The following is a 27,923-nucleotide window of genomic DNA, read 5'->3' on the forward strand; positions in this document are numbered from 1 at the left end:
AGGAAGTGAATATATGCTGCCTCATACTCCATTACGAGTTACGACCCTCCAGTAAAATACGCGTACGCCCGCCTAACGCTCATCCCAGCTATGGAAATTAAAAGCAGTTAAATGATTTATTTTCATCATTTACCTCATTAACTGTCCGTGTTTCACTGCGTAATTGGAAAAGAGTGTCGAGACCGTAGCAGATGTGTTCTCCACTCGGTCGCCCTTACTGCCTTACCAAACTTATCATTGTGCATTTTTATTTTTAATTCTCATTTCCCGCGGTCCACTTCAATCAAATTGGTCCTTCGAGGCTTCGACTTCGATTTTTCGAAATGCAACTGGTTCAGGACGAAGAGGAGGATATCTCCGTTGCGGAGAGCCTCGACGATGACGGTTTACCATCTCTTGAGCTCTCACCAGAGTCAAAGGACCGCGGAAGAGAACAAAATGGAAATAAGGATCGAGTGATCGAAGCTGCAGAGGGAAGCTTCGTTTCAGATTTTTATCGCAGTGGAACAGATTGGTCATGCTTGCTGGAGAAGAACACGCAAGAGAGACCTCCAGAAAGAAAGCTTAAACAGACCAATCTTTTCGAGCTCTGGGGCTTCAAGAAGCCCGACGATTCAAATGCCAAACCTAGGGTTTCGTCTTTGTCTTTAAAGAGGACGAGGACGCAATGGATCTCTGTTGAATCGGTCAACGATCGGATGAATCCGAAGGTTCCCTGTTTGGGCAACAGGAGTAATGGGGGAGGGAATAATCTCAGACGTGTCTGCCCCTTCTACAAGAAAATCCCTGGTGCGTTTAACTTTTGAAGATGTAGAAATTCAGTGTTGTGGCGGGACTAGAACTTGGGAGCATCTTAAAAGCTCAGTTCGTTATTTAGTACTTTGGTCTTGTACAAATATCTGCGCAAGTAGTTTATAATAATAGAACAAAAGAAAGATATTAAGATAAATTTGGAGCCAAAAAAGTAGTATAGAACATGTTCTTAATGCATTTAACTTTTGGATGACTAAGAAATAGGAAATTTAGAAAGAAATTTTAAAAAAGCCAACCACAGGCTATTTGGAATTCATGTATAGCATCTCCACGTTATAATGGGCTTTGGTGTTATGAGAGAACTTCTTAACTGTCCTTGCTACACATTAACATTTTAAGCCTGGAATAGCCTTAGTGGAGGGTTGAGCAAGTACCATGGAGGAACCCGAGGCAATGAATGACTTAAATTTTTTTAATTTGTATGGTAGAGAAGGGTTGCTTTCACTCGAAAATCTCTCACTTCTGACTTCTGAGGTGTGGATGACTATTGGGAAATGCAAGTATATAAAAAATAGACTATTTTGTCAAACACTTGAGGTTAGCAAACCTCATCAGAAAACTGATGGAGGAAAAAAAACCCAGTACTATCAGTTGCATTACACAGTATGCTTGGATTATTACATTTAATAATGAACTAAACTCCTCATATGCAAAACATAATTCCTATTTACAAAATGTAGGCATATGAACATTGTTAAACAAAAATATGATGAAATAATAATCCATAAGAATGAAGATTTAATTGTTTATGCTTCATTATATACAAAGGGACTTGCTGTGCTTGCAGAAACTTCTTTCACTGTAGATGCATTTCGCTATGGCCTTATCGAAGGATGCTCAGGATATTTTCTTAGTCACTTCCATTGTGATCATTATACTGGCTTGAGCAAGAGGTGGTCATATGGTCCTATCTATTGTACTCCTCTTACTGCTCAGCTAGTGATAAAGTTCCTTTTAGTAAATCCTTCGTATGTACTCTGTCTCTGGTTCTTCTCTTTCAGTTTTCTATTTTTGATTTCTTTCTGCTTATACATTACAGGAACTACATTTAGTTGCTACTACCCAATCTGATTTCTGTTAGTATGGCTCTTTATTTGCAGATTTGTCCATCCTCTGGAACTAGATATTGAATATGTCATTGATGGAATCAAAGTAACTATGCTTGAGGCTAATCATTGTCCTGGGGCAGCTCTGGTACATTTTCGTCTTGAAAATGGTCAATGTTATTTGCACACTGGAGACTTCAGAGCATGTAAATTGATGCAGTCATATCCCCTTCTTGTAAACCATCGAGTCAATGTGCTTTACCTAGATACAACTTACTGCAACCCAAAATACAGGTAAAAAAGTGTCTATGATTGGTTTAAGCTTCTTCAACTCTCTCCTTCCTTTCTTGTTATTTCTTTTATGCTTTTTCAATTATTGTGATCCAAGATTTGTTGTCTCAGGTTTCCTTCTAAGGAAGATGTACTGGACTTTATTGTGAAGACAACTAAGAACAGTCTTAAGAGGCATCCAAAAACCCTTATAGTTGTTGGAGCATATAGCATTGGGAAAGAATGTGTTTATCTTGCTATTTCTGAGGCATTAGGGGTATGCTGGTTTGCATTTTTCTGTTATTAATGGACATGAGCTTTACCGTTGTCAGTTGAAAGGCAGAGAATGGTAAATGAAGGTTTAGTTGTATGCTTGTTCCATTGTTTTAAAAGTGAGAGGTGCAACTAAAGCATGAGGGGAGCTGCATGCTTGCTTTATAAGGTGCTACTTTGAAAAAGAAAAAATGAAAAGCTTAAGATACAATAAAATATTTCAAAAAGCTTATTAGTTGAGCTGGTTATAGCAGTGTTTTAAAAGCACAAGGGCCTTCAAGCCTTTGTAGTGCAAGGTACAAGGCATGGCATGTCTCATTCAAAGCAAGGCACAAAATTTTCAAATAAATTAAAAAACAGAATTACATAAAAACCCGGGTTTTAAAAACTAAATGTTTTAAAAGTCCTATTGGCTCAAATTAAAATACACAAGCATAATATGTAAAACATATTCAAACCGAAAATGAGAAAGTGAAAACAAAATATGTGAATCATATATTCATACTAAGGTGCTTCAAATGCTCATCAATCCAGGCATTTTAAACTTTTAATTTGTTTATTTATCTCTTAGTTGCATTATTTCAAGTAGATAATGTAATATTAAACAGCTTGCATTCTTAATCCTAGAAGATTGACCCTTTGCCTCTATGAAGGCTCCTTGAAGCAAGCGCAGACAAATCCCTGTGGGGGTTTGGTGTAGCTGCTTGACCCGAATTTTTTGGCTTGTATACATAAAGGTATGAGAGAGGTAGGCTTATTTTGGTTAACTAACATTTTCAGTAAGACAATGAAAGAAAAGAAGATGCTTGATGATTGGAAAAAGAGTAGTATAATGCTTATATTTAAGAACAAAGGTAATATACAAAAGTATAATAACTATTGGGGGATAAAGCTCATGAACCACAATATGAAACTTTGAGAGAGAATAATTGGACAAAGAGTATGACATGAAATAAGTACATCAGAGAACCAATGGAAGCTATATTTCTTTTGAGCCTGTTGTTAGTTTACTATTACTGTTATTATGCTGTCAGTATGTTTTATATTTGTTTTTTATTAGAGTGCACCGCCAACGGTATAATTGTAATTCCTTCTTTATTTTTATCAGCTTATTATAAATAGAAGAATGGGTGCTGCCAGCTAGGATTTTTTTGCTCCCTAAATACTCTCTTCTCCTCTTCCTTCTCTCACTTTTCTTTATTTCTTGGATGAAAACAGAGATGATTGATAGAAAAGTTTAGAGAGAAAGAGAAATCTCCATATGGTGTTTGTTGATCTACAGAAGCATATGATAGAGTCCCTAGAGAAATAATATGGTGGGTCTTGGAAAAGAAAGTGGTCAAAATAGGTATATAGACCTAATTAAGGATATGCATGATGATGCAACAACCAATATTTGAACCTTTGTGGGAGAGACATCGGATTTTATAGTTACAAAGGGGCCTCACTCAACACTTAAACCTTTATTTGTTTGCTGGAATACAGCAGCCAAAGAAGAAGAAGAAGAGAAGAAGATTTGAGAAGGGCGGCATAAACTCTTCAGCCGGCCCTACAATCTTATATAGATGATTATAAAAATAATATTACATGAATGGACTAGAATGCCCCTGATTAGTGATGGGACACCTAGACAAATAAAACAAATAGAACATTAAACAAGTTTAGGCCCAATAACTAAGAACTTAAGACACAAACATGACTAACATAAATACTAAAAACAGCCGAACCAACACTCCCTCTCAAGCTAAGCATGGATGTCAGTCATGTTTAGCTTGCCAAGTAAGTCTGAGAACTTCGTTGAAGCTAGTCCTTTAGTTAATACATCTGCAATCTACATCTCAGAAGGAGTATAAGGAATGCAGAGTTCTCCTGAGACAATTCTCTCTCTAACGAAGTGTCGGTCAATCTCAATGTGCTTCGTCCTATCATGTTGCACTGGGTTATTTGCAATGTTGATGGCAGCCTTGTTGTCACAGTACAGCCTGAGAGGACACTCGACCTTTATCTCGAGCTCACCAAGAAGGGTCCTAAGCCACAGCAGTTCAGCAACACCATAAGCCATAGCTCGATATTCAGCCTCTGCACTTGATCTAGCAACCACATTCTGCTTTTTACTTCGCCATGTAACCAGATTTCCTCCAACAAACGTTGAATACCCAGAAGTAGACTTCTTGTCTCCAACAGAGCCAGCCCAATCTGCATCAGTATACGCTTCAATTTCAATTTTATTGTATTTTTTCAACAGAATTCCTTTTCCTGGGCAAGTCTTCAAGTACCGAAGAATTTTTTCCACTGCTCTCATATGAGGAATCTTTGGAGAGTGCATGAACTGGCTGACAACATGCACAACGTAAGCAATATCTGGTCGAGTGAGAGACAATTATATCAACTTCCCTACCAGTTTTTGGTATCTTTCTCTATCAAGGTAGTCCTCTCCAACTGATTCCTGTAGACCATGGTTCTGTTCTATTGGAGTATCTGCTGGTCTACACTCCATCATACCTATTTCCCATAGAAGGTTAAGGACATACTTCCGCTGACATATATAGATGCCCTCTTGTGACCTATCAACTTCAATTCCAAGGAAGTATCTCAGATGGCCCAAGTCTTTGATCTCAAACTTAGAAGCCAAGAACTCCTTTAATCTTTTTGTCTCTTCCAGATCATCCCCTGTAATCACCATATCATCCACATAGACGATTAGTACCGTAAGTCGGCTATTCTGTTTCCTTATGAACAAAGTATGATCTGCACCACTTTGAGTGTATCCCACTCTCTTCATGGCCCCACAAAGTCTTTCAAGCCAAGCTTGAGGAGACTATTTAAGGCCATATAATGCTTTCCTCAATTTACATACTTTCCCATCAAAGCCATAACCTGGTGGAGGATCCATGAATACCTCTTCACGTAGATCACCATTTAGAAAAACGTTTTTCACATCCAACTGATGTAGCTCCCATGAGAAATTTGCAGCTAATGACAATAAGACCCGGATTGTGTTGAGCTTCGCGACTTGAGCAAATGTCTGTTTAAACCCCTTTGCCACAAGTCTGGCCTTGTATCTTTCAATGGACCCGTCCTCCCTATGCTTTACAGTGAACACCCACTTGCATCCCACAGTGCTCTTCCCTCCTAGTAGATCCACTAATTCCCAAGTCCTTGCTTTCATTAAGGCTTTCATTTCTTCATTCATAGCCTCTTTCCATCTTGGATCAGACACTGCCTCTGAGTATCTAGTAGGAACATGCACAGAGGAGAGAGCAGACACAAAGGAATAATAATGAGGAAATAAACGTGAGTAAGAAACAAATTCAACAATGGGGTGTCGGATAGTACAAGAACGGGTAGACTTACGAAGAGCAATGGGGAGATCCAAATCAGAAGTATGAGTGATAGGATTACCTGGAGTTGCTGAGGCAGATTGATCCGAGTCCAATTGATTGCTGCCATGAGCTAGAGGGTCTTTTTTCCTTCAGTTGTAGGTGATTTTTATATCTTTCTATTGCTTACTGGTGCCCTCAGTAAACATCTGCAACATCAAGAGTGGTAACAGGTGCAATGGGAGCCTCACTAGGTTCACCCGGGATGCTATAACTAGGAGGATCAGGAGGAGAAGATGGAAGGTCCGAGGCAGAAAGAGGCACAAAAAAGGAGGGGAAAGAAGAATCCTCTTCCATCCCACTAGTCTCCCCCTAAAGAGGATTCTGGGAAGAATGAAAATAGGAGTGAGACTCAAAAAACTACCACATCTTTTGTGACGTATTTCTTCTTGGTGACGGGATCATAACACTTATAACCTTTTTGTGTAGAAGAGTACCCTAGAAAGATTCCTTTCGTAGCCCTAGGATCCAACTTGGTCTTCTTTGGATCCTCTACATGTATAAAACACACACAACCAAAGACTCTAGGTGGAAGAGGAAAATCAGGAAGATTAGGGCAGAGGATAGAGAAAGGAGTTTTCATACCCAGCACATTGGATGGCAACCGATTTATCAAATATGATGCGGTAAGGACGGCTTGAGACCAGTAGTGCTTGGGAACCTTGTGCTGAAATAATAAAGCTCGAGCGGTCTCCAATAAGTGTCTATTTTTGCGCTCAGCAACCCCATTCTATTGAGGGGTACTAGCACAAGATGACTGACGTATCATGCAAGCATCCTCCATGAACAGGTTCAAGGATTTTTCAAAATATTCTGCAGCATTGTTTGAACGGAATTGCTTAATCTTCTTGTCAAATTGAGTTTCAATCATTTTACAAAATGCCATGGTTATCCGTGGCACTTCATCATGTCCTTTTAACAAATAGATCCATGTGCATCGTGAGCAGTGATCTATAAAACTGATAAAGTAATGAAAACCATCCACAGAAACAAGGGGTGAAGGGCCCCAAACATCAGAATGGACCAAATCAAAAGGAGCTTGAATTTCATTACTAGAAATTGGATAAAGAGTTCTACATTGTTTTGACAACTGACACACTTCACAAACTAAACTTTGACTTGAAATACCCTTGAATAATTCAGGAAATAGCCCTTGCAATGATGAAAAAGGTAAATGACCTAGTCTAGCATGCCACAAGTGTAACCTAGCTATTGACTCCTCATTATTCGGACTACTGGTAGCAGATGATTGTAAGGCCAAACTTATGTCTGCATCAAAATAGTAGAGACCTCCACACTCATGACAGCTCCCAATCGTTCTCTTCGCCAATCTGTCTTGAAAGACACAATGAGTAGGAAAGAAAGTTACGCTACAGTTTAAATTCATGGTAAGCTTCGAAACAGATAAGAGATTGGAAGTAAGATTGGGAACATGTAGAACAGATTTAAGAGAGGGGTTCTTGCTTAGGTCAACTCCCCCTTTCCCAGAGATGGTGGAGAGGGAACCGTCAACAACTCTCATCTTATCTTGGCTAGACATCAATTGGTAAGAAGAAAATAAAGAGGACATGCGTGTCATGTGGTCAATTGCACCAATAATCCAAGAAGTAGAGTTTATAGAACTAGTTGTACTATAAGCAGAGACAATACTTGATCTGGCAAGAGAGGTGGAAGCAAGGGAATTAGTCCTTAGACGGGCTAAGGCCCGACTAAGGATCTCTACTTCATCAGTAGTGGAACCCAAGGATCCGGATGTGGAGGAATTAGCAGTCTGCCCATGGGAGAAGATGCAACTGTAGGTGTGTTCTTCGAGTTATCACCACTGTGACTAGTAACATGATTCCCACTTGTTGTTTGATTCTTCTGGGGCTTATTGTCTTTTCTTAACACAGCTGGTTTCAGATGAGGATAAAGAACCCAACAAGTCTCTTTTACATGCCTTTCACCACCACAATGAGAGCACTTAAGATGCCTCTTGTCTGAATGCTTGCTCCCCTTTTGGTTTGAAGAAATTAGGGTTGAATGTTCAACAGGCTGTTCGGCTGGTTGTTTTTGAGTGTCAACTTGCATCTCTTTCCTCCTAATCTCTTCATTCCTTACTAGATAATAGACATGATGTAAATCCGGCATTTCATCCCTTCCCAAAATTTGAGACCTTATGCTCTCAAACATTGGGTCTAAGCCAGCCAAGAACTTAAAGGCTCTACCCTCTTCAATTTGTTTATCATGCCTCTCTTTGTCTTTTGCATTCTCCCAATCAAGAATAAGATGATGATCAAGTTCTTCCCATAGTCCTTCTAGGGTTGCAAAATATGTGGCAACTGTCATATCTCCTTGTCTCAATGCAGCAATGTCTTGGTTCAGCCTATAAATTTTGGCATTGTTCTTTCTCTGTCCATATGTTTTAGAGACTTTCTCCCAAATTTTAGCAGCAGTAGGAAAGTGTTGAACAGTCCTGGCCACTCTTGAAGTCATTGAAGCAAGCAGCCAGGACATAACAATAGCATTTTCCTTATGCCATACTGCAAACTCCGCACTACCCACTACAGGTTCCTTCTTCTGTCCATCTAAATAACCCGTAAGTTCCCAGGAAGTAATGAAGAGCATGGCTGAAACAGACCATTCTCTAAAATTGTATTCATCCAACAATACACTGGTGATCTCCAAGCTGTGCAGATTTGGATTTCCCAGATTAGGAGACCTCCCACCAGTTCTATGATCCCTAGTAGATACTTCTCCCGATAGTGAAGACATCTCCTTCCTCTTACAGTGATCACAATTGAAAACTCAGTACAAAGAACACTATTTCAGACTTACCGAAGCTGTTGCATGTCTGAGAACCCCTTGTAACAGGCCTGAAACCAAGGACAATCCACCTCTGTACTGTGCTGAACTCTTCTGGACTAGACTGGGCTTTGACTTCTGCTGTAGTAGACTGTGATCACCCGTACGATCTGTACTAGGGCTGTCGAAGTCAGTCCTTCCACCTAGATCTGTTCCACACAGATCTCTCTTAGCAGCCGAATGGCTACTACCTGCTGCAAGGTGTCTAATAGGGCATCGACTGCTGGAACAAACGCCCCTTGGGCCCTACAACCAAGGGAAACCCTAGATACAGACCTTGCTGTGTTCTACGGTCAGCTCTAGGGTTTCTTCACAGCGACCAAGATAGGAGAGAGAGAGAGAGGAAAAAGAAAGGAACAGGGAAGAGCAAAAAAAGTGGCGGCTGTAATCAGACAGATGGATTAGAGCTCTGATACCATGTTTGCTGGAATACAACAGCCGAAGAAGAAGAAGAAGAAGAAGAAGAAGAAGAAGAAGAAGAAGAAGAAGAAGAAGAAGATTTGAGAAGGGTGGCATAAACTCTTCAGCCGGCCCTACAATCTTATATAGATGATTATAAAAATAATATTACATGAATGGACTAGAATGCCCCTGATTAGTGATGGGACACTGTTGAGGGCCCGGGAATAGGATCTCGTCACGGGTCGGTCCACGGGGAAAACCTCCTGTTTTCCCTTGTTCCTTCCTGCTCGTGATGAACCTATCTTGGCACCTTCGGTGATTTGTCCAAGAGATCACCAACTCTCCTAACTCACTCTTGACTGAATAATTTGATATCTCATTCAATAATGGGGTCTCTTTAAATAGGAGATTACAAGAGTCCTAATCAAAGGGAGTCTCCTTGCTGAATAGGGAGACTTCCAGTTTTATCTTGCTAAGGATAAGATAAGCTAATCCTAATTTGATAAGCTACTAACAAGATAAGATAAGCTAAGCTAATCCTAATTTGATAAGCTATTAACAAGATAAGATAAGAGATAAGAACAATAAGATAAGAACAAGCAAAATGAGCTAATCTAATCTAGATAAGGCTGTTGTTGCCGAACTGGGTAGGATGAGCATCACTGAATCCTTGCTGCTGCTGGCGGTGGGCCCGGGGCTTGTTGCTGCCGGCGGCGATGGTACGTCTTCCCGAGGAAGGCGTCCATAACATTACTCCCCTCCTGGACTACGAGCTTGTCCTCAAGCTCGAAAGCTGGATATGTGGCTTGGAACTCTGCCAATGGGATCCATGTGGCTTCTGTTGGTGGTAGATCACACCATTCCACCAAGACTTCAAGGATTCCACGATTAAAACGAGAGCGGGTGACAGTTTTAGGTTGGGGAACCAGTTTGCCATCTTTCAAGGGTGGCAGGGAGGGAACTTGGTCCGGGGGAACACCCGTAAATGGTTTCAGCAAGGAGATGTGGAAGACATCATGAATTCGGCTAGTCTCTGGCAATTCCAACCGGTAGGCCACACTGCCAATTCGTCGCAGAACCTTGTAGGGCCCATAGTACTTAGGGGCCAGCTTCGGGGCAGCCTTGTGGCGCAAGGAGCGCTGCCGGTAGGGCTGGAGCTTCAACCAAACAAATTGTCCTGGATCGAACGACAGTTCTTGGTGGTGCTTATCATAGTGGAGCTTCATGCAGAGCTGGGCCTGCTGTAAGCGAATGCGGACGTCGGCGAGGAGGGCGTCGCGGTCCTGTAAGGAGTGATCGATTGCGTCCAAGCGAGTAGATCTAGGCTCGTAGGACAGCAAGCGGGGAGGATCCCTGCCGTAAACGACGCGAAAGGGAGTCATGCCGAGGGAGGAATGGTAGGCTGTGTTGTAGCAGTACTCGGCCCAAGGAAGCCATTCCAACCACCGTCGAGGTTGATCGCCTACGAAACAGCGGAGATACATCTCGATAGTGCGGTTAACCACTTCCGTCTGACCGTCGGTTTGTGGCCGGTAAGTTGATGAGTAGGCCAGGGTGGTGCCGTGTAGTCGAAATAACTCTTTCCAGAAGGCACTAGTGAAGACCGGGTCTCTATCGCTGACGATGGATTCCGACAACCCATGTAAGCGAAAGATATGTGTAAAGAAGGCGAGGGAAACCGAAGTGGCACTGTACGGGTGTGATAGAGGAATGAAGTGCACGTATTTAGAGAAGCGGTCGACTACCACAAAGAGAACTGATTTGCTCCCTACCTTGGGAACCCTCAATGAAGTCCATGGAGATGTCGGCCCAGATCTGCGATGGGATGGAAAGGGGTTGAAGGAGGCCTGCCGGGTGTAGGTTTTCCCATTTGTGCTGTTGGCATGTGGAGCAATTCTGGACAAAATCTTGAATAGAAGTCTTCATACCTCGCCAATGGAAATCAGACCGGACGCGGTATAGTGTTTTTTGAATGCCCTCGTGGGTGGAGTTATGGATGCTGGTATCAACGGGCAGTCTGCTGGAAGATGGACTCGTCCCTTATACAGTACCAACCCGTCGTGAAGTGACCAATCGGGGTCGGCCGTGCAGATCTGGATCTTTTGTAGTAAGAGCGACCATTCTGGGGACTGTGGTGCTGCCTTCTTAATGTTGTCAAACAGAGAGATCCGAGGTTGGGAAATGCTACATAGAACCATCACCGTCTTCTTCTCGCCTAGACAAGGCATCAGCTGCGCGATTAGAGGATCCCGCCTTATATTCCACCCGGAAGTCAAACCCGAGCAGTTTGCTAACCCAATGCTGCTGAGGGGAAGTGGTGAGACGCTGCTCTAACAGGTATTTGAGGCTGTAATGATCAGTTTTGACGATGAACGACCGCCCCCACAAATACGGCCTCCAGTGCTGGATGGCTCGGGCAAGGCCGATTAGTACGGCCCCGATACCCACTCCGGAAGCATCGCACTCGACTATAAATTCGAGGGTGAAATTAGGTAATTGCAGGACAGGGGTTGAAGACAGTGCATTTCGTAGTGACAGAAAAACTTCATCAGCTGCGTCGTCCCACCGGAAGGAGTTTCTCTTCAACAGGTTGGTTAACGGGGCTGCTAACACTCCATAGTTCTGTACAAATTTGCGGTAGTAACCCGTTAAACCGAGGAACCCGCGTAAGGCCTTGGTGGATTGAGGTTTGGGCCATTCTGTTATAGCCTGAATCTTGGAACTATCAACTGTTACACCCTGCCCATGGATGATGTGGCCGAGGGAAAGAACCTGTCGCTCCCCGAAGGAGCACTTGGACCGTTTCAGGAATAAGCTGTGTTGGTGTAGGAGTACGAAAACGCTCCTCAGATGGTGGACATGCTCTACCCATGATTTGCTGTAAACGAGGATATCATCAAAGAAAACTAAAACAAATTTGCGCAGATGGGGCTGGAATACCTCGTTCATTAGTGACTGAAATGTAGATTGTGCATTGGAGAGTCCGAATGGCATGACTAAAAATTCGAAGTGGCCATGGTGGGTGCGAAAAGCAGTCTTCTTCACGTTACCGGGAGCCATGCAAACTTGGAAATATCCGGACCTGAGGTCCAACTTAGAGAAATACTGGGCACCATGCAACTCGTTCAGCAGTTCGTCAACAACGGGAATGGAGAACTTATCTTTGATCGTCCGGTCATTGAGTTCTCTATAGTCAACACAGAACCTCCACGTTCCATCCTGCTTCGCCACCAACAGAACCGGTGAAGAGAAGGGGGAGTGACTTTTGCGTATGATCCCTTGGTTCAGCATCGCTGTACATTGTTTTTCTATCTCATCCTTCTGTAAGTGAGGGTAGCGATAAGGTCTGACAACGACTGGTGCTGAACCCGCCACCAAAGGAATACGATGGTCGCAAGCTCGGGAAGGGGGAAGGCCCTTCGGTTCCTGGAACAGATCTGAAAACTCGGCGAGAAGTTTTTCCATGGCTGCCGGTTCTGTCTGGAGTGCATGAACCTGCGGTGTCTTTTCTTCCACCCTGCAACCGTGCCATGAAACTTGCTTGCCATTCAGGTGGAAGGTCATGGTGAGTGCGCTGAAGTCTCACAAAATCGGACCTAGGGTAATTAACCATTTGACCCCAAGAACAATATCGAACCCATCCAATGAGAGTACAAATAAATCAACAAGAATTAGTTCAGAATTGACCTGTATTGGGACGTCCTTACAAATCCCTGGACTGTGAACTTTTTCACCATTTGCGACGGCTACCTGTAGTCGCGGCCGGAGTTCCATTGGTAGTTTTAACTGCAGGGCTGCATGTTCACTTATGAAGTTGTGTGTGCTCCCTGAATCGACGAGAATGCGCACTGGATGACCTGCGATCTGTGCCTGTAACTGCATGGTCTAAGAGGTTTTAATACCGGTGATCGCATGGAGAGAGATCTCTGGTTTGAATCTGACGGGTTCCCCTTCCTCCTCCTCTTGCTCATCTATGAGAAGGCAAAAAAGCCTCTTGCATCTATGTCCTGCCGAGTAGAGGTCATCACAGTTGAAACATTGACCTCTCGCTCGGCGCTCTGCCATTTCTGCCCTGGTCAAGCGCTTGATGGGAGGAGTGACTATGTTACTGCTTGTACTTGTCACTGCTCTAGAGGTGGTGGTCGTGGGAGGCTTCATTTCCCGGCTGGTAGCAGAAGAGGGGGTCGTTTCTGCTGGTCTTGGGGGCACCCACGAGTTCGGTGGACGACCCACATTAAAAGTTCCGCGGCTGAGCTGCAGCTTGCGCTCAAATGCGCGGGCTAAGTTCATGGCTGTGACCAAATTTGGGGGATTCTGCTAACCCTGCTGTGAACATATCGACTTGCTGGTCTGGTCGCATGGAGGATGCCCTCACGAGGAGGGTTTGGAACTGTCGCTGGTATTCAGCAACTGTTCCGGTCTGTTTAAGGTTAATTAGCTCGCCCAGTGGGTTGCTGGTCAATGGGGGTCCGAATCGAAGAAGGCAATAGGATTTTAACTGGGGCCAACTGAGCCCGGGTTCTTCTTGCTCTAACCGATAAAACCAAAGCTGTGCTTCTTCTGTTAAATGAAAGGCGGCTAGGCTTACCTTGTCCTGGTCATTTGTCCGTTGATTCCGGAAGAACTGCTCGCAGCGATACAGCCAGCCTAGGGGGTCTCCGTTACCGTTGTACGATGGGAAATCCAGCCTGCTGTACTTGGGGATGATGGTTGCTCCATGGCCGACGGACTGCTGTTCGCCGGAAGACTCTGGCAGATCTGGCCGGCGGTCGGTAACTGCTGTCCTTCTGTCAGAGTTCCTTTCCTTGCTGGAAAGAAACATCTCCATTAGTCGTCACAGTTCTCGCACTTCACCTTTGATCTCACGAACTTCGGAGCTGGTCTCCACGAGTTGGTGCTCGAGGTCGTGGACTCTGGAAGGTAGCTGCTCCAGATCTCCCATGACGCCTTGCTCTGATACCAAGTTGTTGAGGGCCCGGGAATAGGATCTCGTCACGGGTTGGTCCACGGGGAAAACCTCCTGTTTTCCCTTGTTCCTTCCTGCTTGTGATGAACCTATCTTGGCACCTTCGGTGATTTGTCCAAGAGATCACCAACTCTCCTAACTCACTCTTGACTGAATAATTTGATATCTCATTCAATAATGGGGTCTCCTTAAATAGGAGATTACAAGAGTCCTAATCAAAGGGAGTTTCCTTGCTGAATAGGGAGACTTCCAGTTTTATCTTGCTAAGGATAAGATAAGCTAATCCTAATATGATAAGCTATTAACAAGATAAGATAAGAGATAAGAACAATAAGATAAGAACAAGCAAAATGAGCTAATCTAATCTAGATAAGGCTGTTGTTGCCGAACTGGGTAGGATGAGCATCACTGAATCCTTGCTGCTGCTGGCGGTGGGCCCGGGGCCTGTTGCTGCCGGCGGCGATGGTACGTCTTCCCGAGGAAGGCGTCCATAACAGACACCTAGACAAATAAAACAAATAAAACATTAAACAAGTTTAGGCCCAATAGCTAAGAGCTTAAGACACAAACATGACTAACATAAACACTAAAAGCAGCCAAACCAACATTATTTATTTATACCGGTCATGGATGAATTGACTAAACATATTCAAGAGGAGGTCTCGTGGTGCATGTTGTTTGCTTGCTGATGACATCATTTTAATTGATGAAATTAATTGTAGGAAACTGTGGACCCCACATTAATGTACTTGTGGGAGAGCATAGATTTAATTAAGTCTTGATTAGGATTAGCTTTCCTAGTAGGATTAGTTTTAATCTTATCTTATCTTGCCATGTAAACATTAAGTCCTATTACAATTATGAAAGCATGTATATAAATTCAAAGGGTGGGGCGGCTATTTAAGACTACCAACCACTCTCTTCTCCTAAAACCCTTCCACGAGTTCTTCTTCTCCACCTCTCGTATTCTCTTCTAATTTTCTTTTATTTTTTGTTCAAATCTGTAGTCTTGTATGACTACTTGGTATTAGAGCTTGGATTAGGGATTCCCATGTGAGTTTGATCCAGCCGACCACATGGGAGTTGCCTAGGTCTGGAAGAATAGAGAAAGCTCTCTTCGACTGATTCTTGAAGGTTATCTACAGCAGCAGTTCAAAGATTGGATCATATCTTTGATAACCTGGAAGAATCAGAGGAAGAGAAAAGGATCAAGATCGATCATTGATCAGTACTGGAGGTGGCGCTCAGAATTTCAAAGGATTTCTGTTCGATCAGTACTAGAGGTTGTGATCAGAATTTCAGAGGATTTCTGTTCAAGATCAGAATTTCCCCTTCAAGATTAGAGGATCAAGATCAGTTCTTGATCAAGACTAGAGGTGGCAATCAGAATTTCAGAAGATTTCTGGTTTAAGATCAGTTTTTTTCTCTTCAAGACTGAGAGAGACAATCAAAATCCCAGAGGTTTTTCATCAAGATCAGAGCTTTTCAGAAATTTCTGGTAAGTTTTTCAATCTTTCTTAAGATCAGCAGCAAGAATACATTGATATATGAGGTACGAAAAAAACTCCAGAAGATTTCTGTAGTCCTTTTTAGGGTTTAAGAGAAAACCCTCAAGTTTCAAGGCTGTTATTGCTTCAGGACTTATCTCCCTTGATTTCTTTGCTCTCAGGAAGATCCAATAGAGCTGTTTTAGCAGGACTGTTACAACAGAACTGTTATATTTTTTTATTGCTATCAGTCTCAATAGGCCGATTGTCACAGAAATTAGGGCTCTTTTACTGCTATTACCTGCTGCAGACCCAGTAGGCTGACTAGTACAGTAATTAGGAAGTTTTTTTTTATTTACTGATCATTAGTGGAGTTTAAAAGCCAAGGGGAGGGTGTTTTTGGGACTGGTTCAGGTAGCATGTCTGAAAACACCTTCCAAATTACAACTGTAAAGTTTGACGGTTTAAACTACTTAGAGTGGGCTCAATCATCCATGATGGCCATTGGGGGAAGAGGAAAGCTGAACTACTTGTTGGGGGATGTGAAGGAACCAACTAAGGAGGATCCCATATTCAGGAAAATTATTTGGTGATGACATGGCTGTGCAACTCCATGCAGCCACACATCAGCCGGAATTACTTATGGGCAAAAATAACTAAAGAAATATGGGATGTTGTGAAAGAAACCTACTCTCAGCCCCTTAATTGCTAGGGCTTATGAGTTGAAATGGGAAGTTAGAAATCTTAGACAAGGAGAGAAACAAGTCTCTGTTTATTTTTCAACCCTAAAATCTCAATAGCATGAAATTGACCATCTTGAGACAATAGAATGGGAAAGCTGGAGAGATGCACAGACTTATAGAAGACAAGTTGAAGCTAACAAAGTATTTGAGTTTTTGGCTGGTCTAAATTCTGAGTATGATATTATAAGACAACAACTATTGACAAGAGAGGATGTGACTCTGTCTCAAGCCTATTCCCTAGTGCACAGTGAGGAGACTAGGAGAAAGGTTATGTTGCAGTAGCAGCCTTTCAAATCTGTCCTAGCAGCAGTTAAACCCAAGTCTGGGGGAGATAAGGAAAAGGGATATGAAGAAAGAGGCTAAGAAGGACCTAATGCGTGAACATTGCAAGAAACCTAAACACACTAAAGACACTTGTTGGAAGTCACATTCACATCTGGTTCCAACAAAACTCAAAAACAAAAAGGGGAATGCCAATATGGCTGTTAACACTGATAGTGCAACCTCAACAGCCTCAAGAGACACTCCTCTAAACACCCTAGCTGCTGTTCAAGGTGCTCTAACACAGTTGGAAAGTGAAGTTAGTAACTCAGTACCATCTTCTCAGCCACCATGAGCTCCTTCAACCTCATCTTTTGCTCAATCAGGTAATCGGGCCTCAGCTTATCATGCTTAATCTCCAGGTAATACAGAACATTCTTGGATAATAGATTCAAGAGCATCTAACCATATGACTAGCAAAACAAACATCAAGTTGTCTGATGCCATTTCCCTATCCTTCGTCTTGCATGTTCCTAAGCTTAATACTAACTTGCTTTCAGTTAGTAGCATTACAAAAAAGCAGAACTGCTCAGTAACATTTTTTCCTGATCGATGTGTTTTTCAGGATCTGGAGACAAGGAAGGTGATTGGGACTGGCCGTGAGACGAATGGAATCTACCTACTTGGAGGAACTGCTCATTAGGAAGATAGTGAAACTAAGAAATCCTTCGTTTCTCAGTTTGTTGATTAGGTGATGCTTTGGCATAATAGGATGGGTCATTTATCCTTTCAGGCCTTGAAAAGTTTGTTTCCTAGTTTATTTGAATTTGTCCAGATGTCTAGTTTGAAATGTGAGAGTTGTGAACTTGCAAAACATTGTAGGACAACCTATTTGTTAAGTAACAACAAGAGCAGTATTCCTTTTGAAATTGTGCATACTGATGTTTGGGGACCCTATCATATCACTGCCATGGGGGGGGGGTAGAGATATTTCCTGTTATTTGTTGATGATTATACTCAGTTTTTCTGGGTTTACCTTATGCGTTCTCGAGATGAGGTCCCAACATTAACTTGGATCTTTCATCAAATGATTTTAACCCATTTTGGGGTCAAAATTAAAATTTTTAGATCCGACAATGCAAAAGAATATTTTGCAAACCCATTAGCCTCCTACCTGCTTGACTATGGGATTATCCATCAGAGTACTTGTCCACATACACCACAGTAGAATGGGGTTGCTGAAAGAAAGAATAGACACATATTGGAGGTAGCCAGAGGCATTATGTTTACCTCAAACGTGCCTATACGTTTCTGGGGGGATGCTTTTCTTATAGCAGTATATCTCATCAATCGGATTCCCTTACGGGTTCTTGACATGAAATCTCCATTTACCCTTTTATACCCTGATAAAGAATTGTTCACCGTTGCACTTAAAACCTTTGGTTGCACTTGCTTCGTTCAAATCCTTGGTCCTCATCGTTCTAAATTTGATCCTAAGGCTTCTAAATGTATTTTCCTTGGTTATGTACAAACTCATAAAGGATATTGCTGTTATGAACCCACTTTTGGAAAAAGATTTGTCTCAATGGATGTCACCTTTTTTGTGGATAAACCCTATTATCCACGGGTTTCTCCTCAGGGAGAGAATAGTGAGGCTGGGATTAGCATATCAGAAGTTCCTTCACCAATCCCATTAAGTGAAGAAGGGTGCAGTGGGGAAGGTTGTCAAAGGTGCAGGGATGTGAGAGTTTATCGCAGGCAATGGAGATAGGTTGATTTCACACATCAGTAGTCCAGGCCAGTCATAGCCTCCTCTGCAGATCCAGATCCCAGTACCACAGTAGCCCCAGCTCCTTTTACAGATCCAGATCCAAGTACCACAAATACTACAGATGAGAGACATCCCACCATGGTGCCTTCCCCTTCATTAGATGATCTTGACCTTCTCATAGTAGTTCGTAAGGGCAAGCGCCATTGCACCACATCCACAGCTCATTGCATTTCTCAGTTCTTGTCCTATGATCATTTGTCTTCCTCCTACAAGTATTTTCTTGCACCATTACAGATATTCCCATTCCCAGAACAATACAGGAAGCATTGGCAGTACCAGAATGGAAAGATGCAATAAAAGTAGAAATGGATGCCCTCATCAGAAACAATACCTGGGAAATAGTTGATCAGTCCAAGGGAAAGAAATCGGTTGGATGTAGATGGGTATTCACTGTGAAACATAATGCTGATGATTCTGTTGAAAGGTATAAGGCCTAATTAGTTGCAAAAGGATTTACTCAGACATATGATATTGACTACTTAGAAACTTTTGCACCAATAGCAAAGATGACCACTATCAGTGTCTTATTATCTCTTGTAGCTAGTTACTCTTGGCCATTGTATCAGATGGATGTTAAAAATGTCTTCCTTAATGGAGACTTGCAGGAAGAAGTTTACATTGCAGTTGCCTCCTGGATTTTATGGTACAGAGACAAGAGAAAAAGGTTTGCCGATTGAACAAAGCCTTATATGGACTAAAACAGTCTCCCAACGCTTGGTTTGACAGATTCAGACGAGCCCTTGAAAGGTTCGGATATGTGTAGGCCCCAGTTAGACCACACCTTGTTTATTAAGAGAGTGGCTTCTTCCGTAACTTTGCTTGCTGTGTATGTGGATGATATTGTAGTAACAGGAAGTGATGCTAGCAAAATTAAGTCTCTTAAACAACTCTATCAAGATTCGAGGTAAAAGATCTGGCGGAACTACGATACTTCTTGGGCATTGAGGTAGCTAGATCCAAGCATGGGATTTTTTGTTTCTCAACGAAAGTATGTTCTTGATCTGCTAGAAAAAACAGGAAAGTTGGGAGTTAAGCTTGCAAATACACCTATTGAACAGAACCACAGGATCAGTGCAGAAGGAGGAGAGCTTCTTAAAGTTAAAGCCATGTTCCAACGGTTAGTTGGAAAACTTCTCTACCTTTGCCTCACATGACCCGACATTAGTTATGCAGTCAGTGTAGTTAGTCAGTATATGCACTCTCCTACAACTACTCATCTCCTTGCAGTTGAGAGGATATTAGCATATCTGAAGAGGTCCCCAGGCAAAGGCATTTTGTTCAAGAATAATGACCACATGAAGATAGAAGCCTACACAGATGCTAATTGGGTTGGATGTGTTGATGATCGAAGATCTACCTCTTGATATTGTGCCTTTGTAGGAGGTAATTTGGTAAGAAACAAAGTGTTGTTTCTTGCTCCAGTGTTGAAGCTGAATATAGGTCCATGGCAAATGGTGTGGTTGAGATTCTATGGTTAAGATCATTACCTGAGGAATTGGGTATTGTTTATGAGAAACCCCTAATATTGTATTGTGATAATCAGGCTGCCATTAATATAGCTCATAATCTAGTACAATACGACAAAACTAAGTATATTGAAGTGGACCGACACTTTATCAGAGAAATGACTACATCTCAAGAACTATGCCTTCCCTAAATCACCTCCGACATGCAGCTTGTAGACCTTCTCACCAAGGCTGTTTCAAGGAAGAAGTTAGAGGAAGACCTATGCAAGTTGGGAATGACAAACATCTACTCCCAACTTGAGGGGGAGTGTAAGAAACTATGGACCCCACATTAATGTACTCGTGGGACAGCATAGATTTAATTAAGTCTTGATTAGGATTAGCTTTCCTAGTAGGATTAGTTTTAATCTTATCTTATCTTATCTTGTCTTGCCATGTAAACATTAAGTTCTATTACAAGTATGAAAGCATGTATATAAATTCAAAGGGTGGGGCAGCTGTTTAAGACTACCAGCCACTCTCTTCTCCTAAAACCCTTCCACGAGTTATTCTTCTCCATCTCTCTTCTCTTCTCCTCTTCTCTTCTAATTTTCTTTTATTTTATGTTCAAATCTGTAGTCTTGTACGACTACTCTAATGAAGGATTAAATGCAAAATTAAACTTATGGACAAATTTCTGACAAGAGGTTCTAAAGTAAGTAGGACTAAAATAGAAAATATGCAAAATTAAGACATTTTATCTCCTCCTTTTGTATCTAAAGTTTCACAAATCTTCACATCATTAATAAAGTTTTTGTTATTGATAAAAAAAATAGAAAATATGGCATGCAAATTCAATAACAATGAGAGTGATAATTAGGGTACACCTAGGATTGGAAACTAGGTAACTTAGTGTGACCCTTTTTTTTATAACTAACCTTTTTTAGAACCTTGGTTTGACAATTCATAACAAGGGAGAGATTGAGGAGGATGTTACCTATAGAAACAGAGTAGGATGGGCAAAATGGAGGGAACTGTTAAGCCTACAGACACCTTACTCTTATCTTCCACTCTTCATGTACCTAAATTGAATACCAATTTATTATTTGTTAGTAGCTTGACCAAGTCATTGAATTGTTGTGTAACATTTTTTCCTTCTCACTGTGTGTTTCAGGATCTAGAATCTCTGAAGGTGATTGAGAGTGGCCATGAAGCGAATGGAATATACTTGCTCGACACTCCTGGCCAATGCCTTGATCATCCCAAGAATGCTGCCTTTGGTTCTACTTCTTCAGAGTCAGTCAGTCAAATTATGTTGAGTCATTGTTGTTTTGGTCATTTACCTTTTTCTGCTTTGAGTCATTTACTTCCCGAATTGTTTAAGGGAGTCAGTGTGTCCAGTATCAACTGTGAGTCATGTCAGTTGTCAAAGCATTGTAGAAACAATTACCTTGTAAGAAATAAAAGAGCTTCTTTTCCTTTTCATATTGTGCACTCTGATGTGTTGGGGCCTTACCACTTATCTTCTATGGGGGGCTACAGATATTTCATCCTGTTTATTGATGACTTTTCTAGATTCACTTGGATATACCTATCGAAATCCCGTGATGAAGTTCCAAGACTTGTGAGGCAATTTCATGAGCTGGTTTTAACCCAATTTGATACCAGAATTAAGGTTTTCAGATCTGACAATGCAAAAGAATACTTTGAGAAGAGCTTATCCTTGTATCTCTCTGACATGGGGGTTATTCATCAAATCTCTTGTGTTAGAACCCCTGAACAAAATGAAGTTGTTGAAAGGAAAATTAGACATATTGTTGGAGTTGCAAGAAGCCTTTTGTTTGCCTCACATGTTCCTACAAGATTTTGGGGTGTTGTTCTTACTGCTATCTATCTTATAAACCGTATGCCATCTAGGGTTTTAGGGTTTAAATCCCCCTTCGGTCTTCTTCATCCAGACATGGATCTTTTTCTTATTCCTCTTCGTGTGTTTGGTTGTACTTGTTATTTTCACATTCCAAGTGCCCAGAGGCATAAGTTTGAACCAAAAGCCCACAAGTGCATATTCCTTGGTTATTCCCCCACACAAAAGGGTTATTGTTGTTTTGATCCAAAGGCTGGCACTCGACATGTCTCTATGGATGTTACCTTTGATGAGCTTTCTCCTTTTTATGGTTCCTCTCAGGAAGGACATTGTCAATAGGGGGAGAGTTTGTCACAAGTATTTGCTCTTCCTCTTCCTGTCCCAATTGAGTCACTTGGCAAGCCTGTATCCTTAGAAAATGAATCAAAGGAGGATCAACCACTTCATTCATCTTGCCCTAGTGCTCCTATTTCTTTACCTCATCGTCCTACCCATTATCCCAAGGTGTATCAAAGGCAAAGATTCAGGAATGAGCAAGTTGTTTCCCTTACAATAGATGGGGCTCATACACTCCCAGTCACAGATGAGATAACAGGTACTGCTTCAGTCCCTTTGGAACCATCATTCCTAGATCTTAATGTCCCCATTGCTGTTAGGAAAGGAAAGCGGAAGTGCACTGCACACTGCATTTCCAAACACCTTTCCTATGTTCTACTTTCTCCTTCATACTTTGCTTACCTCTCTTCAGTTGCTTCTAACCCCATTCCTAGGTTTGTGTCAGAAGCTCTTGGGAATCCAGAATGGAGAGATGCCATGAAGTCTGAAATGGATTCTCTACACAAGAATGATACTTGGGAGGTGGTGGATTTGCCTAAAGGGAAGGATCCAGTTGGGTACAAGTGGGTCTTTACCATTAAATACAGGGCTGATGGGACTATTGAGAGGTACAAGGCCAGACTTGTTGCAAAAGGCTACACACAGACATATGAGATTGGCTACCTGGAGACCTTTGCCCTTGTTGCCAAGATGGCATATGCGAGGGTTCTTTTATCTTTGGTAGCTCACTTTGATTGGCCTCTTTATCAGTTAGATGTAAAGAATGCATTTCTGAATGGTGACTTACATGAGGAGGTCTACATGTGTCTCCCTCCAGAAATGCATGGGAAAGATATGCAAGGAAAGGCATGCAATTTGAAGAAATCACTTTATGGCCTCAAACAATCTCCTAGAGCCTGGTTTGAGAGATTTAGAGCTGCACTTGTTAAATTTGGCTATGTTCAGACACAGTCAGATCATACTCTTTGTAAAGAAAAGTGGATCTCTAACAGTGTATCTCATTGTGTATGTTGATGACATTATAGTGACTGGTGATGATGCCTCAGGCATTCGGGCCCTTAAGTCTTTCCTCCGTACAGAATTTGAGATGAAGGATCTGGGGGAGTTGAGATACTTCCTTGGCATAGAAGTTGCCAGATCCAAGGATGGGATTCTTATTTCCTAGAGGAAATATGTCATTGATTTGTTGTTTGAAACTGGAAAAATGGGTGCTAGATCAGCTGCAACTCCAATTGGTATGAGTCACAAACTTTCAGCTTCGGATGGAACATTGTTGGAAGACAAAGGGGTCTTTCAGAGACTTCTTGGGAAGCTTCTGTACTTGTGCATGACTAGGCAAGATATTGCGTATGCTGACAGTTGTATTAGCTAGTTCATGCATGCTCCTAGAGATACTCATATGGCAGCAGCAGAACGGATTTTGTGCTATCTGAAAGGCTCTCCAGGAAAGGGAATTCTATTTACCAAGCATGGTCATCTGAAACTTGAAGCCTATACTGATGTTGATTGGGCTGAAAATATTGATGATAGAAGATATACTTCAGGGTATTGCAGTATGATGGCTAGTAATGTTGTCTCTTGGAGGAGTAAGAAACAATAAGTTGTGGTCCGATCCTCCGCAGAAGCCAAAGTAAAGAGCCATGGCACATGGAGTCTCGGAATTGTTGTGGCTAAGGTCCTTAATGGAAGAACTTGGGATTGATCATGACAAACCCATGATGTTATACTGTGATAATCAAGCTGCCATCAACATTGCTCACAACCCAATACAACATGATAGAACCAAACATATTGAGGTTGATAGACACTTTATTTGAGAAAGAATCTCTTCCGGTGAAGTGCGTCTTCCATTCATTACTTCGGAAGGACAATTGGCAGATTTCCTCACCAAGGGCATTTCCAAGGCAAGGCTTCAACATGACACTGGCAAGCTGGGCATGATTAACATCTATGCTCAGCTTGAGGGGGAGCGTAGAGGAGATGGGCCGAATGGCCTATAGACTGTTATTTCATGTTATGTTTATGTTTCCCTCTGTAATGGGCCTTATTCTGGGCCCATACTCTGTAATGTTCTGTTTTTGTAATTTCTTGCCCACTCAAGGGCCTCTCTATAATATTTCAAAGATTAACTTAATAAAATGTTTAGAGTGTTAGAGGGAGGTTTAGTTCGAACCTCTCACTCTCTAACTCTCATTGCCGCCAGTTCTCTCTCTCTCTCTCAACTTCTTAATCTTCTCTTGTTCATTTTTCTGGTTTTGCATCTAATCTCAAGCAGTCCTATACTTCAAGAGAACTGTTTTCAACTTTTTGATTGGACAAAATTTTAAGTTCTTGCTTATAGGTTTGGGTTTTCAAGTTCTCAAGGGTTTGGGACAACATACATCAACACGTGTGTTGATTGAACCATAACAAACAAGAAATCAATAAAAAGAAACTAGTGTATAAGCCCACAAAATGAATAATTTAGTTTAGGGCCACTTACTAAAACACCTATTGTAGTTTCATGGGTTTACTAAAGCCTACCCTATATTTTGTGTTTTACTAAAACACTCCCATAGCTTGCACCCAATTTACGTAATTGACCTTCCATTAGATGGAAGTGGAAAATGACAGTTTTGGTCCCCTCAAACAAATTTAATCTACAGAAAACAAAAAAGGAAATGTTATTCTTGTCCCTAGTAAAACACGGGCAACAACTCTATTCAGTAAAACTTCTTGTCTGTTTGAAGAAGGAAGACAAACCAGTGCTGACAAAGAACCTTGGATGCCGTTGTTCTCTCTTTTCATTCTAATGAAGTCAAACATTTTTTTTTGATAGATCTGAAAATCAATCCTTATTTCTTTCTAGAAGCTTGATATGAGGCTTTAGAAGATACTTTTGGAATAAAAAAGTATGGGCTCATTTCTTTAAACATTTCCACTCTTTTTATATGGACACATTACCATTTTTAGACAGAAATCCAAAGGATTCTTAAAAGAAAGTCAATTAAGTAAATTGGTTGCAAACTATAGGGGTGTTTTAGTAAATTGTAAACTATAGGGTTGGTTTTAGTAAATGACCCTTTAGTTTAATAATATATGTTTTATAATTGTAATCTCAAAAGTAAAGAGTATACAACATTTCAAGTGCCATGTACCAAATAGCTTGGTGTTTAAACAAGGCAACCCTCCATGGGTGCCCTGTCCCCTAGGCATCACCTAGACAACTATGGTTCAGGTGAGGTGCATGCCTTAAAATGCACTTCACCTATGTGCCTGAGGCATGCCTTTTTAGAACATTGGGTTTAAGTGACATTATTAACAAAAAGATTGTGGCATTGTATGTTTGAGTCCTATGTAGCCTGAACTGTTTAGACTCTAAACATCATAGTTACAACCTGCAACTTGGTAAGTTACCTAGTCAACATCAAACAGAAGTTAGTTTATTAAAATATAGCAACAAGCTTGGTGCTGGGTTCAGTTGAGCAACACCCCGGGCCCCACAAAATGAGCCTTGCCTGTAAGAATAGGTTTGCCTTTTAAACATTGGCTTGTTCGTATATGTTCTTTTGTTTATGTTGCATTGCCATTATCTTTGGTGCTTGTGCAGGGAATTTCTAATCTGGGCTTATCTGTGGGAAGGTATTTTCAGATTCATATTGACATCCTAGTATCTACATTGCATTCAGTATCAGAATAGGGAAGGTTCATATGGGTGATGATTGTCTCTCTTGCCCTCTTTATTCCCGGGTTTTGCCATTTAGAATTCAGAAATTGGCTCTAGTACCCACTCAATTGGATAAATGCTGCTGCAAAAAGCTTAGCATAATTTATTTCGTTTTCATGTTTGTAGAACATATTTTCTTTAAGATGTCAATTGACATTTTTGAGGTACTAGATCTTATGATTGAGCTCATTGCATTTCTAGAAGAACTGAATTTCCTCGAAAAATGTCAATTTGAGTTAAGATATCTTGAGAGTTTCAGGTACTTTTTTTAATACTAGTTCCAAGTACCTGAATGAACTTTTAATTTAATTTCAACATACAAATGAGACTCTGAAAAGGCTTTAGCTATGATAAAAGTTAAAGGGTCTTCAAACACTGGATTCAGATTGACATAGAAGGCTTTATTCTTTAGATTGTATTCAATGCAACAACTTTTTTATTATCTTTATTTGGTTCTAGATATTCTTGAGTTCTCTTCCCAAAATTTAAATTCTTATTTGGTTCTGGACTGAGATTTATGGTTTAATGACTTGATTGATTGCTGTTGTGCCTGCTTTAGGTCAAGATATATACAAATGCTTCCAGGAGGCGGATTCTGCAGTCTTTTGATTGGACTCAGCTCTCAGGAAAACTCTGTTCATGCGGAGAGGAAACACCTCTGCATATTCTGCCCATATCATCACTACGGCCTGAGGTTTAAAGCCTACCTTTTCCCATTAATTTGCATGGAGGTTTTAGTTTGTGTAATCTTATCAACTAAAAATTGATTACTTCTAGACCCTAGCAGAGTACTTGAAGACCTACAAGCACAAATTCACAGCAGTTTTAGCATTTCGGCCTACTGGTAATGTCTACCATCATTTCTAGTTAGCTTTCAATTGTATGTCAATACTACTTTGACTAAAATTATCTAAAGATGATGAATGATGGGAGTAATTTTTATTGTCCTCACCTCACATGCAGGCTGGACTTACTCTGAGGCTAGTGGGAATCAGCTGGATCTAATCAAACCCAGTACTAGAGGCAATATCATGATATATGGTGAGAACTTTTGTTGATGTGGAAGAACTGAAAAAAGTAAAACATATCATTTGGGTTACCTGAAAAATGACATAAATACATTATCTGAATATGGTAGTTTTTGATGAATACTTGGCAATGACCACTCATGTCCCAGAATCTTGTCTATGAAATAGCTGGCCCTTGAATGTCCATGCAATGTGAATCTAAGAATCTATAATTTTCTTCTTTAATATGATAACCAAGTTATTTCAATAAATTGGCTCTTTAAGGTAATTTTGATTTTGTTTGATATGCTTTTTTCTAGCTATATGATGCTCTCTTTTTTGTCAGTTTTCTAGATGTAAATGTCGAAGGACAAGCTGCAAAACCTTATGCTGCCATTTTTTTTGTAGGTGTTCCATATAGTGAGCACTCCAGCTTTTTGGAACTCAAAGAATTTGTGCAGGTCTGATGCTAACCTTTATTTTCCAATCATTTATGACTTAATGGCTCTGATTTTATTGGTAGTCTGCACAATGCATGAACATCAGTGCTGCTGCTTATGGCTTCCATTTACTAATATCTCCATTGTCGATTTCTTAGTTCTTGAGGCCTGACAAGATAATCCCCACAGTCAATGTTAGCAATGCTGCTCACCGAGATAAGATGCAATCCTATTTCCAGGAATGGCTGAAAGTTAGTCCTCAATGGAAAGTTTCTCCCACATCTACCAGGCCAAGAGTCAACTAAACTGGATGGAATTCAACCTTGAATCACTTACGATATTTTGCTCCTATTTTCAAGCAAATGATTGATAATGCACTCCAACCTTGTTGATTCTTTGTTTATAATTTCTTATGCTTAGGGGATGAGCTGATTTGCATTATATTTGGAGTTGAAGATATTATCTAATTGCTGAGGAAAACCAGCAAAAAGATCAGATCAAATAAGATGCTTGATAAGTGGGTTAATTGCAGGCTTTAACTCGATAGTCTGCATCGAGGAGAAGTACAAGCGGTTTCTATTGTTTATAAAATAGATTATTGCATTGTTCTGTTGTAAAATGTTCTTTTAGTACTCGGATGTAAGAAAGCACAGTTCACATGGAATCCAGGATAGGTGTGCAAGATATCTACTGTCTCAATTACCATTACGAAATTTGAGCATGTGGATGATCTATGGTTCAGAAACATTTGGTTTTCCATTTTTCTTTCCAAAAGCAGAGAGGCATCGTGGGTTGGAAATCTCTAAAGA

At 41.1% G+C, this 27,923-nt stretch overlaps 1 protein-coding gene across 1 annotated transcript; it reads left to right on the plus strand.

Annotated features, from left to right (window-relative positions):
- SNM1 (DNA repair metallo-beta-lactamase family protein) lies at nt 1-27,798 on the plus strand. Its single transcript, XM_088941699.1, has 9 exons — nt 1-789; nt 1,601-1,781; nt 1,914-2,153; nt 2,262-2,406; nt 26,227-26,361; nt 26,445-26,511; nt 26,631-26,708; nt 27,083-27,135; nt 27,273-27,798. The coding sequence occupies exons 1-9, from the start codon at nt 324-326 to the stop codon at nt 27,417-27,419; spliced, it is 1,512 nt and encodes a 503-aa protein (XP_088797825.1). The 5' UTR covers nt 1-323; the 3' UTR covers nt 27,420-27,798.
- The last annotated feature ends 125 nt before the right edge of the window (nt 27,799-27,923 follow it).

This window comes from Nelumbo lutea, chromosome 4, assembly GCF_056320005.1.
Source record: "Nelumbo lutea isolate HS-2025 chromosome 4, American lotus-T2T, whole genome shotgun sequence".
In the NCBI taxonomy this organism is placed as follows: Eukaryota; Viridiplantae; Streptophyta; class Magnoliopsida; order Proteales; family Nelumbonaceae; genus Nelumbo; species Nelumbo lutea.

What these genes read in the sequence shown, in the direction of transcription:
- SNM1 (XM_088941699.1), top strand. Translation starts at nt 324, where the DNA reads ATGCAACTGGTTCAGGACGAAGAGGAGGATATCTCCGTTGCGGAGAGC. An exon ending in CTATTTCTGAGGCATTAGGG is followed by an intron (nt 2,407 to 26,226) that starts GTATGCTGGTTT and finishes TGCCTGCTTTAG; the next exon opens with GTCAAGATATATACAAATGC. An exon ending in AACTCAAAGAATTTGTGCAG is followed by an intron (nt 27,136 to 27,272) that starts GTCTGATGCTAA and finishes TCGATTTCTTAG; the next exon opens with TTCTTGAGGCCTGACAAGAT.